The 15,035-nt window shown below is 34.2% G+C and overlaps 2 protein-coding genes across 3 annotated transcripts; one reads left to right on the top strand and one right to left on the bottom strand.

Annotated features, from left to right (window-relative positions):
* The first annotated feature begins 415 nt into the window (after positions 1 to 415).
* Positions 416 to 6,488, top strand: LOC107464969 (uncharacterized). The gene is made up of 7 exons (XM_016083932.3): positions 416 to 688; positions 1,065 to 1,164; positions 3,605 to 3,700; positions 3,803 to 3,855; positions 4,833 to 4,881; positions 5,601 to 5,648; positions 6,274 to 6,488. The coding sequence occupies exons 1-7, from the start codon at positions 450 to 452 to the stop codon at positions 6,349 to 6,351; spliced, it is 663 nt and encodes a 220-aa protein (XP_015939418.1). The 5' UTR covers positions 416 to 449; the 3' UTR covers positions 6,352 to 6,488.
* A 4,309-nt stretch (positions 6,489 to 10,797) lies between these two features.
* On the bottom strand, positions 10,798 to 13,521 carry LOC107464964 (probable protein phosphatase 2C 49). Of its 2 annotated transcripts, XM_021132214.2 has the most exons (5): positions 13,132 to 13,277; positions 12,687 to 12,757; positions 12,164 to 12,361; positions 11,846 to 12,081; positions 10,798 to 11,695 (listed from the first exon to the last, which is right to left on the bottom strand). In XM_021132214.2, the coding sequence occupies exons 3-5, from the start codon at positions 12,248 to 12,250 to the stop codon at positions 11,113 to 11,115; spliced, it is 906 nt and encodes a 301-aa protein (XP_020987873.1). In that variant the 5' UTR covers positions 12,251 to 12,361; positions 12,687 to 12,757; positions 13,132 to 13,277; the 3' UTR covers positions 10,798 to 11,112. The 2 variants fall into 2 exon arrangements, with proteins under 2 accessions (XP_020987873.1, XP_015939411.1); XM_016083925.3 differs by lacking the exon at positions 12,687 to 12,757 and having other exon boundaries at positions 13,132 to 13,521.
* Between the last annotated feature and the right edge of the window lie 1,514 nt (positions 13,522 to 15,035).

Here is a 15,035-nt window from a genome sequence, read left to right as displayed (position 1 = left end):
TATTTTTTTTGTTAAAGATAAAAAGATTTAAACCCATGACGTTTTAGACGAGGATAGAGAGATTATGCAATTTGAGCTATAATTCATTAGCATATATCTAAATCAGTTTTTATTAATATTTTTTAGAATTTATATACATAAATTAATAAAATTTATTTATTAAAAATAATTTAATATTTATACTAATTAAATGATAATTAAAAATATTAAAAATAGTTGATCTTAACAAATATTAAAATCTTTAAAATTTATTTTTTTATTATTAATTAATTATTAATATTTAAAAATATAAATTAAAATTATATTATTAAATTATTAAATTAAAAAATAAATTAATAATTAAAAATAATAAATTTTAATGGTTTGTGAATATTTATCAATAAATAAATAAATAAAAATCACATGACACAAGAGAGTCGCATACTCATCAGCGTAAGAGCAGCAAGACCATGTCTTCAACTGCGACTCTCATAGGTTCCGTTTCAACCACACCACACTTTTCATCTTCAAATACAACAACCAGAACAAGATTCAGAACCAGAACCAGAACCAGAACCTTCTCCTCTACACCTCAATCGTTGAACCACTCATTCTTCAGGCTCACCAACGCTCCTTCCAAGCGAGCTTCCTCTACTCCCTCCCATGGATTCAAGCGATTTTCCCCTGTCATGGAGTGGCAGGACTGCACGTAAGTCTCTTTCTCTCTATTTCCCTCACTACTTTCTCTTTCCCAATTATTCGCAACGTTTTCGTATATATTTTCTCATTATTTCTTTCAACCAGAAAGTAATTTAAAATTGGTAAAAATTTTGACAGTTGCTATGATTCAATTCGGAATGGTTTACTAATTTCCCACTATAGGTGGTGTTTTATCACTTTTATGTGGTTTTCGCAGTTTGTTCATTGTAGAATTAGATGATGATTCCATTGTTAGTGATTCAGTACATTTTGTGTGTTATTCTATTCGTCTGTGCGTTTAGCACTTGTGCATGGAATTGAAATCTTCTAGCTGAACCATCCACAGCTTCCCACTTTCGGTTAAAATAGAATGTTGCTAACTGCAGGGTTAAGACGGAGGTCGATGTGCCGGTCTCGGTCGCCTATGCTTGTTATTCGGATCGCGAAGCCATTCCTAATTGGATGCCCTTTATTTCCTCTGTTAAGGTGTGCTTGCTGTCCTGCTTACCCTTAATTGTATGAAGCAATTCTCTAGAGTTAACAATTTAGCATGACCTATCCTAAAACAATTAAGTCTTTTACCTTATGGTATCATGATCTGTCCCATTTGAATATGTTATAGAAGTTTGGTTCTCTTCCTGAGGTCATAACAACTGCTGCCATAAATCAAGAGCTAGCTGATGCAAAGGGAGGTAGCAAGGAAAGGGCTATACATAGCGTTAGTTAAATGTGCCGAGTCAACTGTATAGCTAATCCTAGGGAAACTACATTACCTGTATTTGGGTAAATACCCTTTCCGGCCCTTGATCTTTTTCGCGTGAGACATAGCGCACCCTAATCATCCTTAAACCTCATCCAGACCCTCATCCACTAACATATATAGACAAGACGACCCCTGCAACCGGTTAACAACCGCTGCCATTTTGACGTGTTAGATTGAGACTGAGGTGTCAAAATATCAGTGCTAGAGGGACTAAAAGCCCCCCTCTTTAACATCTTCCTCCTCTTCTTCTTCTTCTTCTTCTTCTTCTTCTTCTTCTTGATCCTCCTCCTCTTCTCCTCTATTTTCTTCCTCTTCTTCTTCTTCTCCATTCTCTTCACATCTCCATCACCATCACCATCACCATCATCGTCGAGCTTCACCTTCACCACTACCACTGTAGTTCTCTCTTCCTCCTCCTCTTCTCCTTCTCGCCCTAAACCACCACCCCCCTAAACCACCTTCCATCGGATCAGCGCCGAAACTGCCACGAACATCCCCGACAGCAACCACGTGCACATCCTCCTCCCTGCCATGATGCCGTGCCCAATCCGAGTCGCCTCCCATCCAAATCTCTCCTCCGCCATGGACACCACCAGGCTCAGTACCGCCATTAGGTAAATCTCCAGGAACAAAAATATAAGTTTACAAAAACTTACTAATCATGAAGAAAAAAAAAAGAGAGAAGTTAAAAACTTACTCGAAGATTGCTCTGCTGAAATTCTCCTTCAAGGATCCTTGCAAATCATCCTTGTGTGCTAGGGTTTCTTGTTCGCAAAGCTCAGTGATGATGGAGAGAGAATCAGAATCCTCATAGGCTCCAAAAATCTAAACAATGTTAGGCTGTGGGGAAAGAAAAGTCATGAACTTGGATTCATTTTCGATGCAGGCACGAACTTGGGTTTTGTGGTTTTGTGTGGGTTTTCAGGGGGTTCTTTTCTGGTTTGTGGGTAGCCATTGACGATGGCTCTGAAGAAGAGGAAAAAGCCATTGATAATGGTTTTGAAGAAGCAGAAAAAAGAGGAAGAGAAGGAGGATGAAGAAGAGGAAGATGTTAAAGAAGGGGTTTTTAGTCCCTCCAACCAAAGGAACTGACACCTGGCACTGATATTTTGACACCTTAGCCTCAATCTGACACGTCAGACTGGCAATCGGTTGTCATCCGGTTGCAGGGTCGTCTTATCTATTTTTGTTAGTGGATGAGGGCCTGGATGAGGTTTAAGGATGATTAGGGTGCGCTATGTCTCACAGGTAAAAAGTCGGGCTGAAAAGGGTATTTACCCCTGTATTTGGTTGTCAGATTTTAGAACTTTGTCGGACAAACACAATCAAAGGGGCACACCTACATAACTGAGAATTACTTCCACATTTGAACAAAAAGAAGTCCATTGTTATGCAAACTGATGTTGAGGCAACGAACTGCATAGTACTATTACGGGGAAGGGAAGAAGTTGAAATCACCTTAAGAGTAGGTAGCGGCAGATGATGCTATAGAGGGATAGGAGTGGCAACTGTTGGTAGTTAGGATTTGAGATGATCAGTGGTGATACTAAGAGGGATCAGCATTTGCGGCGGTTGGGGACAGGGATCATGAGTGGGCAGAGGCAAAGGTCTGAGTGAGTAAGGTAGCATACCTCATGAGGAGGCTCAAGTATAAAAATGTAGCTTGAGTTACTTTAGCTATGTAGCTCTCTTATCCAATAGACTAGTGTTTTTCATTTTGGCTCTTCTCATGGGCTTATGTATTAATAAATTGTGGCATTAATCCATGCACTTCCTCTCACTTTAGGTAGGCTGGAATTGGGACTGATTAGGAAATATCCCTGTTCACTTATGCCTGTGCACTTTTCAGATAGCATGTCCTTATACTTTCTTAGCAACATAATAAATCTGAATATATTCTGGAGGTGTTTGATCTTTTCTTAATAAGGAACTGTTTGATTCATGCCTTTTCGCCTGCTAAATTTAACAAAGAAGATATAGTTTTTGCTTCGCTAAAGCGAGCATTCGACTGGTTTGTTTGGAATCCATGGATCCCGTCCAGGTTGTTACAGCAGGTGGTACAGTTGGGATCAGCATTAATGTATCGCTTCTTTGGATCCAAGTTTTGCCAACGAATTTTAAAGCCCTGAAATTTCTTAATTTAATGTTTAATCCATTTAACAGATATTGCCTGACAAACCTGACCTGTCAAGATGGTCGTTGAATTATAAGGCATTTGGTCGTGACATTGAATTCTCTTGGCTTGCTCGTAATATGCAGGAAAGATCTCTAGTCTAATATCCTAGCTTCTTTCAAATATATGGCATTTACTTTTTTCTCAAAAGTTCTGATTTATGTTATTTTACTTTTATCTTCTTGCAGCCCATTCCAAATCAGAAAATCCACTGGCGATCGCTGGAAGGTCTTCCAAACAGGTAACTTATAAAGGACATATTCTGAGAAGTTAGTGATATGTTATTGATTGTCTTTTATATGATAATGAACTATTCATCTGTTTTGCTTCACAATGCTTCCGGGAATTTTTTCCTTAAAAAGTCAACATAATATTATTTGCACCATTAGGTTACACTTGCTTATGCTTAATCAGAAGAACTTTCTATATCATGTATATTTTATGCCTATACTTTTAGGGAAAGGTCTCCCTAAGATCAACACTCGCTGTAATGTCTAACTAATCTCGTCCAATTTTATGAGCCAGTGTCATATAACTTTAAAATTAAGGGAGCTTAATAATTTAGCATATACTTCTAAAAATGGAGAGGAATGATGCATAGTGCACGTCATAGACTAAAATGACTGGTTCGGAAGGTTAAGAAAAACGTCCAAAATCCTTGCCATTCGAATAACTAAGCTCTAACCGTCCAAACCATTTTCCTCCCCTTGAAAACCCTCATAGACTAAACTCGTAAACACACCCTAAGGGTAGTGTTTGGAAATTGTTTTTGTGACATAAATATAAAGACAATGAGCATATGAATTTGATTGTTAGTCACTTAGTTGAGTCATGAACAGATACATAAATTTTTTGGTTTCAAACAGAAAATCTCTGTCCTGCCAAAATGTAAAGATAGATAATAGTATGAAACACACCTCTACCTATGTCTGTCTTTCTGTACTTGTGTCTCGAGACCGTTTTCGAACATTAGCCAATAATATTGCCATGGTCATATTTGCCTGGACCAACACTTTCGCAAGACATGTCTCACAATGTACGTGGAATGCAATTTTTCTGTCTTGTTAAAGAATTCCTGCTAATTAGAACACATGTTGCACCATGTTGTGTAATTTACTTTTGTATCACCGAAACAAAATTAAATTGAGTTGTGGCTAGCATAGACCCAATTTTACATGTGGCTATTCAACTTTTAACTGCTTGGTTTTCACGTGGCAGAGGTGCTGTTCGATTCTATCCAAAGGGCACATCATCATGCGTAATTGAAGTAAGGACTTCTCCAAAATAAGTCTGCATATTTTACCACTGTTAGCTTTAACTCCAGAATTTTGCACATTTATCTAATCATGTATATAAATTATAGGTTATAGATTCAAGTACTAAAATGTCCATAAAAGATTACGTCGTTGCAAAACCCATAAAAGAGCAAAAATCCGAAATTATCTATGAAAGAAGGATCATAGTGCCCTATCAAAAGTTACCTACATTTTGGAAGATTTATCAAACAAATCGAGTTTTTTAGGTGTAGTGGGTGATTTTTCTTTTTCTGTACATGTGAAAAAAGATCATGAGTTTGTGCTTACTGTTACACTGGGATAATTTCATGTCATTAAAATTTCTCGGCCCTTGCATAAGACGTTATGTCTGTTCTTTTATCTTTTTATAACAACTTAGTTTTGCCATTATTCCATATCTGGGTATTTTTGCAGAACCTCATTTTCGGATGCCATAAATCAAATATATTATTAACAGGATTCTTGGTACACTAATGCCAACTTTAGGTCTCATCATGCAGTGTTTTGTCAAAAGAATAAAAGTATATCACCACATTGTGCCATGTGCATGCAATAATTTACTCAAAATATCTCAATATTCTCTTTTGCCCTATCAACACGATTTCCACGTTTCTTCTAGCAAGGAGCTAAGAAATTTAAATTGTTCTCCAGTTTAGTCAAGCGCTAACTACTCTCCATTTGTCCTTTACAGCTTACGGTCTCGTATGAAGTCCCCCAACTTTTAGCTCCGGTGGCTTCGGTGAGTGATTACGCATTAATAGAATGAAATGTTTCAATTTCTTCATTTGACAAAAAAGCCTTAATAAAAGTCAATTATGCTAGGAAAATTAGGTGATGGTGCATAAAAATAGTTTAATAATCTTTTTTTGCCCATCTTCTCAAAAATGAAGGGGAGTTTTGGAGTAACGGTTGAGTTATCTCCATGTGATTTCAAGGTCATGGGTTTAAGCCATAGAATCAGTCACTGGTATAATTATCAAGTTGGACTGCCTATATTACATCATTTGGGTGCAAACTTTTTCCATTTTGCTTTAATGCAGAATACTTTTGCACTGGATTGTCCCTTACTCCTCAAAAATGTTATTTCTACGACTGGGTTTGAGAACCAAATTGACAACTCATAACACGACTATGCAATCAGACAACCGGACTTTGCATGCACTGTGATGGGAATGCACTCCACACAGCCGTGCAAAGATTAGACAACCGGAATGTGTGACGGGTTGTGGGAAGAGTTGTTTGATCTGGTTATTTAAATTGCCGGATCGTTTATTTTCCTCCTTAGATTCTCTCCTTTTGCAGTTTTGAATCCGTTTTGGTAACCCTTTCTGATTTCTTTACATTTCCATGATAATATGTTGCAGGCACTACAACCTTTTCTTGCAAATTTGCTTGAACGTGGTCTGGAACAATTTGCTAGGTTTGCAAAAAGCTACACCTGATTTTATTATTAATGTTGTAGCTGATTTTTAGAACGGGACTAAACTTAAAATTTTGCATATATAAATATGCATACATTGTTTTCATTTTTTCATGGCTGTGCTAACTCATTGAAATTATGGTCTTAATGCCAAATAAAGGCTTCAAACGTAATAATATCAGAATACTGTTGTGAAATCCGCAAAACCAGCGTTGTTCTTTAGGGTATTTCAAACTTTAATAAGAAATATTTGCGAGCTTACTTTGTTTATGAGTAAATGGTCAAATTAGTATGTGAAAGATCACGTGATCTCCAAATTAGTCCTCGAAAGTTTTTCTTTAAATCAAACTCATCCTTAAATTATTAGAAGTTAGTCGTGTTAGTTCTTCCATCACTTTCTTTGCTAACGGTGTGAACTAAAGTTGACCTAGCACGTCAAGTTACACCTCAGTGCATAAAAGAATGTTGTTTTAACTTATGGAGAGCTGAGTGCATCAAAAAGGGCATCGTATCATTGGTTTCCAATCCCTCGCACTCTCCACCTCATTTCACTTCCCTCACTCAAAAAAACTCTTATGTTTCACCTGGTGGAAAGCGTCCAGCAAAAGAGGAGGGGAGGCAAGGCGGTGGTGGAGGTAGAACAGAGCACGAAGACGATGAGCAGAATCGGTAACGACAATGGCGACTCCATTAGCTTCTTCTCCCTTGGATGGTCATTTTTTTAATCATCATTTTTATTTATATTGTTGTCTTAGAAGAGTGAAGAGGAAGAAGAATGAAGATGATGATTGGGGTTTCTGAGCTGGGCTGGGATTGAAGTTAGAGGACTAATTTGATTTAGTTTATAAGGGTTAAGTACGATTGTAATCTCTAAAATATAGTTCGAAAATTTTTTTCGTCTCCAATCTCTTAACGATTTTGTATACAAAAAAAAAGTTGGAGACGAAAAAAATTTTCAGCCTATACCTTAGAGATCAAAATCGTACTTAACTCTTTTATAAACATATGGCATTATGAAATGGATATCGTCAAGTGTATGATATGCTGTCATTTAGTGGGTCAACTCGGCAACTGTTACGGTGTTGGTTATGAAAGTGACGGAATGACTAAAATGATTAACTTATAATTTTTTAGGAACTAATTTGATTAAAAAAAATTTTCGAAAACTAATTTAAAGATGATGTGATCTTTCAGAAACGAATTTGACCATTTACTCCTTTATTTATATAATAATTATGTCTCTTCCTATAAATTTAAGAAAGAAATGTGTTAGGGATATAATTTGTTGAATAATTTTGTTAAATAAATTTAATTTTTATGAGTATTAAATTTATTTTGTCTCCTGTTAGAGTTGTCAGGGACTATTTTGTCTTCCGTTAGAGTTAACGGAGTAAAGGACCTAAGTGACTGACGAAATTAATTGTTAGGGATCAATCAAGTAATTAATTTTAATTGGGAACTAAAGTGTCCAATCTGAAATTCTTTGAGGACCAAAATAGGTATATACTCTTAAAAAATATCTTCCAAGATGACAATATAAACGAAAATTCTCAAAATGTAAACTTAAACCAAATTGATTAAGGCCAATTTGGATAAAAAAATTTAATTAAGTTATTATGAAAATACAACTTAAAATATAAAGATTTATATTAAATAATTTATATAAATTATTTTGTGTTTGGTTTTTTAATTATAAAAATATTTATTTTAAAAAAAATGATAGAAAAAAATTATTACAAGAAAAATCACTTTACTTTAACTTCTCTATTAACTTTCTTTTTAAAAAATTGCGAAAATTGTATCAAATAATGCTGTAATATTTTATAAGTTAAAAAAAATTAAAATGGTTAACTTTCAATTCGGTATCCGAAAGATTCACCCGTTGACAAAATAGTCTCTAAAAAATATTATCGATAAAACAGTTTCTAAATGATTTGAAAATGCGACCAAAAAAACAAATAAATATTTTTTTTGTAAATAACAAAAGAAAATTCATATTTAGCAAACGGCTTATCTATTAGATCTAAATTTTTGTAGTAACATTAAAATAAATATTTAGAAGATACACAAAAAAATTTAGAGCAAAATTTGATCTCTAATTTCTTTTTCACAAAAATATTATCATTCACAATAAAGCTTTTAAAAAAGAATTTACTTGATAAAAAATTACTAAATTTTAAGAAGAAAAATAACTTATTTTTTCAATCATAATTGTGAAATTTACATCAAAATTTAGTCTCCAAAATTATCTTGTAAAATATATAATATTTGATATCTAGTTCTTTTTGTTCTCTTTTTAAATGTTTTGAAAGTTTATTTATTATTAGCATCTTTTAAAATTAGATTTGTCAGTGATGCAAACTTTTCCGTACTATTTTGATGATTTATTCTAAAAGAATGATTTATAGATCTTCCTAGATGAGACCTAAATCTAAAATGTAAAACCTATATGAAATCGCAAAACACGAGTTTTTACATCAACTTTTTTATTTTTTTTAGGAAAAAAGACAGATAGGTCCTGACTTTTTAAATTTTTGACAAATACATCCCTGACAAAATTTAAATATAAAAAAGTCCCTGACTTTAACAAACGGAGGACAATTTAGTCCTTCCGTCTATTTGCCTCTCATACACCTAACGGAATTAGCTGACGTGGCTGAAATGGTGTACAGGTATCCGTTACGGTGCCACGTTGGAAGGGGAAAAAAGTTCAAAGGACAAATAAGTCATTGACGTCATTTTACAAATAAAGTTCGAAGGATAAATAGGTCTTTGAATTTTTTTTTTCATTATACTTCTATTATGCTTCTATTATGAGAATTTAGTTTATAAAATTAGGCTAATTTTTTTTTATGGAAAAAATATTGGTGTTTTTGTTGAAAATGGGAGAATGTAGTGTAATTATAGATGGGTGGATTTTTTTGTGGGAAGTCAACACGTAGGACGTGGTGAACACGTGGCATCATTATGACCAACACGTGGGGGGCGTGTTGAACACGTGGCAACATCTTAGCCAACACGTGGGGGCGTGTTGAATAATTTCCACAATACTGTAATACACTTCAAATGTCAGTATTCAACCAAAACACCAATTTTCTTTCCATATTAAAAATAATTTCTGATAAAATTATGCTTGTATTTTGAAATCTAGTTAACTTGTTTTATTCTACAATTTAAATTATTTGTATTAAAATTGTAGAAATTGGGCTTGTTATGTTTCTACTTTTTTTCTTAAATTGCATTAGTTTAGTTTTAGTGCATTTGTGTATTATATTAGAATTTGTTAAATTGCATTAGTTCAGTTTTCATCATACCAGTGGCATTAGTTAGCATCAGTTCATTTATGCATCAAGTTAGCATTAGTTCATTTGTGCATCATTCATGTATTAAGTTAGCATTAGTGCATTTGTGTATTATATTAGAACTAGTATTTTTATGCATAATAACATTACGAGAATATTTTTTTTTAAATTATAGTTCACTTTGTTCTAACAGTATAAATTATGCATGACACAAAAGATTTATAAAATCAAACTACTTTTACAAAAAAAATTGTAAGTTGACAAAAGTTTCTGACTAAGAAGACCAAGATATGTGCAGATAAAAAATTAAATAATAAGATTTTTAGTTATTATTTTTATATGAAAAAGTCTAATTTTTTATTAATAATTAATTTTAGCTTTTGTTATCTAAAATTTAAAATAATTTAATGTGTATAATTTTACATTTAAAATATTTTAATTGTAAAAAAATATCGAATGACATATTTTGATTTGTCAAATTACTAATATAAAATATAATTATATATAGAGTAAAAATAGTAGAGAGAAATATAAAAATGGAGAGAGATAAATGAGAGAATTTAGGAAATGAGTTTATTAATTTTGAAAAAAAAATTCTCAAGGACCTATTTGTCCTTCGAACTTTATTTGTAAAATAACGTCAAGGACTTATTTGTCCTTCAAACTTTTTTCTCCTTCCAACGTGGCACCGTAACGGACACCTGGACACCGTTTCAGCCACGTCAGCCAGTTTCGTTAGGTGTATGAGAGGCAAATAGACGGAAGGACTAAATTGTCCTCCGTTTGTTAAAATCAGGGACATTTTTGTATTTAAATTTTGTCAGGAATGTATTTGTCAAAAGTTTGAAAAGTCAAGGACCTATTTGTCTTTTTCCCTATTTTTTAAAACGGTTTTAGACCACGTTGTAAACGAAGTCAAATTGCACCCGTATAAGACGAGGACTATTATATTGTTGTAGACATTTGCAGTAAAAATGTAAAATTTGATCATTCCAAGACAAGAATTATTATGTATTTATATTCATGTAGACATTTGCAGTAAAATTTGTTCATCGAACCAAGGATAATTATACCCTCAAAGCTAATCAGTAATTACTCGCCACGTCTAGGTGTGGATTAACTCCGATATCCCTGCTATCATACAATTACTATCAGAAAACGCAATAGAGTGTAATATATTCCGAACAATTTTATTGAAACATAAGAATGGGTACAAGAATCTGGCAGTCGTCATGGATACAAAAATGACTATAATACAAAATAAATCTAACAATAATACATATATACACGGCCGCCCACCGCCGTCACCGCTGCTGCAACCACCAACCACTGATCCCTGACCCCGGTCTATGTACATCAACCGACCACGTAGGAAAAAATTATGGCTACTTTTTCCAATGGGTAATATAACTGAAGCAGCCAAAAACAGCATACAATATCTCGACAACCACATTTTATTTGATGTTAATGTACATACACGCTTAGTTGCTGGCACTCCCTTCCAATAAACTCCTCAAGCTACAAAGAGCCTCTGCAGAGAGGCTGCAACATCTAATTTTCCGCTGGCAAGGTGGAGACGGAGGTGTAGAGGACTCATTGTTGTCAAGGGAAGAGAAGCAAACAATGATAACAGTGAGGTTGTCAAATGTGTTCAAGCGCAATGCCTCCATGACGAGGTCCCTTGCACATTTATCAGGGTCATCGTGTCGCCTCAGACCTTTGCGAACAAGGCTAACTGCATGCTGACTTGACATCACATCCCAGATGCCATCACACCCTATGATGAGGAATTCGTCGTCCTCTGTTAGGACCATTTGTCGGAACTCAGGCTCTGCAATCAAAGGGGAGGAAGAACCCTTTGGTAACTTCATGTCCCAGTCACCTAGGGCTCGAGTAACGGAGAGAACCCCATTAAGGTAACCATCTTCTATGTAACCGCCCAATTCTTCAACTCGCCTCCGCTCTGATGCATATATAGGCCTGTGATCTTGAGACATGTCAATGGCCTCTCCTTTACGACAGAGAACTGCCCGGCAATCACCAGCATTGGCCACCATCAGAAGCCTGGAACATTACACCAGGGTCAGCAATGCAAATATAAAGAGGTCACAGGCTCTAAACCTAATTTAATGTTTGAGTTTGACATCATCATATGTACATTAAATAAGAGCACGTCGAACAAAAGAGAACCAAGGAAGTGAAGTATGGATTTACCTTCCAAGCACCAATGCAGTGAGAGCCGTGGTGCCTGATGACGTGTTCACACTGCAATCATCAGCCAATGCTGAGTCAGCTGAAAGAAATGCTTTCCTTAGGGAATTCTCAACCTCTTCCAGAAACACATTATCTACTTCAGATGTCTGTGGGAAACTACCATCCTCAAAGAAGAATTTTATTACATTTTTTCTTACATAAGCTGCAGCTTCAGGTCCTCCATGACCGTCAAAAACCTGTGAGAATCACCAAATCTCAAATAAGTTCATGATTTGAATGGACAAAAGATTGAGCTACCATGGTGAAAACATTAATTACCCCGTAGAAAGCACTCGGTTTAGGAAAGGTGTGCAGTGATCCAAGGTGAGACGACAAATCATCTATCCTTATATGTTCATCTTCCATGTATCTTCGTGGCCCAATATCAGCAAAACTACCAGAACGGATGCAGGGAACAAATTGCAGAACAGCATTTTCAAGAGCTGCATCTGAGATTCTATCGGTAGGTCTGGCTTCCTGTACCACAATCAAATCACAGAAAATGAGAATCACTATATCAAAGGACAAGATCTAGTTAGCTTGACCCGTACACAACATATGCACAATCATGCTCTACACTGCATAAATCAAAATCAGAAACAAAACAAACCCAATAGGTGGAACTTAATGCATTTCATAATTAACATTTAACATTCATATAAGTTCTTCAATCACATCATTCAGCAATAAAAACATTTTGGCTACATATAGTTATTAATTACAGCCAACAAGGATGTGATCTGTAATCACATACAATCACATTTACAACTATTCATGGAGGATTTGATCCACAACAACACACCTTTGGTTGCACTAGCAAGAGCGTTATTCTTCATGGTACCAACTACATAAAAAATCCATTCCCATGCGTATCTACGCCAACAAAAAGAAATCAATTTCAAAAGGCCAGAGAGAGATTCACAAAACATTTCGCTCCTTAGTGCTAACCAAAAATCGGATCAACATGAAAGAAGATGTTAAACTAAACACAGGTTGCTAAATCAAACAAGTAAGAAACATAAGGAACTAATCTAATCGAAAATTGCATAATTCAGGTACCTAAGAATCTACCAAGCCAATTTCTTTTTCCAGGAAATCAAAGAATTCAGAAGACGAAACAAGCGAACCAAAGAAAAACGGAAAGAAAGAAAGAAAACGTTCATACTGTATTTAAAGAACAGAAACACAGAATTCACAAAATTTAGAGAAGAAAAAAAGGAAGTTGGGTAAGGTTCTGAAAAACTGACATCTTGTGAAGTGAGTAACTGAGCGGAGACCGATTCAGAAGGTCGAGCTCGGTCAAAACTCGGAGGCGAGATAGCAGTGGGTGCTACGTCTTCGATCTCGTGAATTCCAGTCCCTTTGTTCGGAAAATACTTCACATCCAACAACGCCACGCTCTGTTGACACACGAGCTCTGCTTCAGCCACCATCTTTCCAAGTTTTTCACACCAATTTCTATTCAAACTCAACGCTTCCAAGAGGATTGATTTGATTTGATTCGATTCGATTTCAAACGGCTTCTCTGTTTTTTCTTTCCTTTCTTTCTTTCTTTCTTCTTTCTTTCTTTCTTTTCGGTTGTTGAGGTTTTCTTGGGAATTATCTCGCACTTTCTGATTTTTGATCAAAAAAAACTTCTGAAACGTATGAGTTGAAACGGAATTTAACTCTCGGGGGTTACCGGCGGCTACCGGTGAGAATTTTCTGGGAACCGGCACGTGCGGTTATGCACCATAGGATCCTTGGAGATGCGTTTGCCACAGCACGCGTTGAGGCTTTTACTTGACCGACACGTGACTGTTTTGGGGTTGACGCGTGACCTTTGAAGTGTTGGGAAGGTTGCTTCTTTCAAAGACGGAAATGCCCTTTGGGGTGTTAGCTGTCAGTTTGACTTTAAAGTTGGCTACAGTTGGGTGAAGGGTATCATGGGAAGTTCGCTTAACGCCGACCGAACCCATTTTTAACTGTCTTTTTGTGTTCATACGAGCTGACGCGTTTGTCACCAATATTGGTGATCTATGACTTGGCATCAGCTAACCCCTTTCCTAAGTTGAAGAATTTCCGTTTTTTTTTTCACTTATAAAAGAAATTATTTTAAAATTTTCAACTATTTTTTTCCGTTTTTCTTTAATTTCCTGAAAATATGACATACCTTTGAGATTTGAAAACAAAAATATTAGGTAAATACGTTTTCTAAGTATTAAACCTAACTAAATTATGTTATACTAAATAAGCTTGTTCAAACGAATAATCTAAAAAATTAATATTATAGCAGTCAATTCAGTTAATATTATAATAAATTATAAAATAAATTTAATATGAAGTCCACTAAATTTTAGTTGGATATTTCTTCTATTAAATATTTTAATATAGATTTTATATAAATAACTAATTTAATAATTAATTTTTATATATAAATAGGATAATTATTTTTTAATTGACTTTCCATATTTTTTTCTTCTCTTTCTTCTTTTGCATATCCTGTTTTTTTTTTTCATTCTTTTTCTTCTCACAATCTTCTTTTTTACTTTGTTTCTTTCTTTCTTTGTATACTTCTACAAAAAATTATGAAAAAAAAAATAAAGAAGAGAGACAAAAGATAAAATAAAGAAGAGTAAATTGCATAAAAAACAAAAAATACATGATTTTTTTTTACATAAATATAACTTTTTTTTGTCACAAACACAAAATTATTTTAAGAAAACATATAAACTGTTTTTGCAATAAACACGTATTTTTTTTAAGAATAAACACACAAATCTTTAAAAAAAAAAAAGAAGCAAACATAAATCTTTTAACACTATCTTTTAAAAGAAACATAAGAAGTGAATACAAAAATTTTTTAATGGTAAATAAAAAAATTGTTCGTACATAAGCATATAAATATTTTGAAATTCATCTATCACATAATTTTTTTAAAAAAATATAAAAAATACAAAAAAGTTTTTATCTATAATCATAAAAGATTTTACGATAAATTCATCAATTTTTTAAGAGAAAACAAGGGAAAAAACCAATTTTTTTTTATCTAAGTACATAATTTTCTTACGTAAATCGATAATTTTTTTTTTTAAAAAAAGGAAGAAAGCGATATTTTATTGATCTATTCAATAGATATTATAACTTATAAGTTGATCGGCCTAAAATTGAG

This window comes from Arachis duranensis, chromosome 9, assembly GCF_000817695.3.
Source record: "Arachis duranensis cultivar V14167 chromosome 9, aradu.V14167.gnm2.J7QH, whole genome shotgun sequence".
NCBI classification, from domain to species: domain Eukaryota; kingdom Viridiplantae; phylum Streptophyta; class Magnoliopsida; order Fabales; family Fabaceae; genus Arachis; species Arachis duranensis.
The sequence above is the reverse complement of the archived record's forward strand: the minus strand, read 5'-3'. Positions and strand labels throughout refer to the sequence as shown.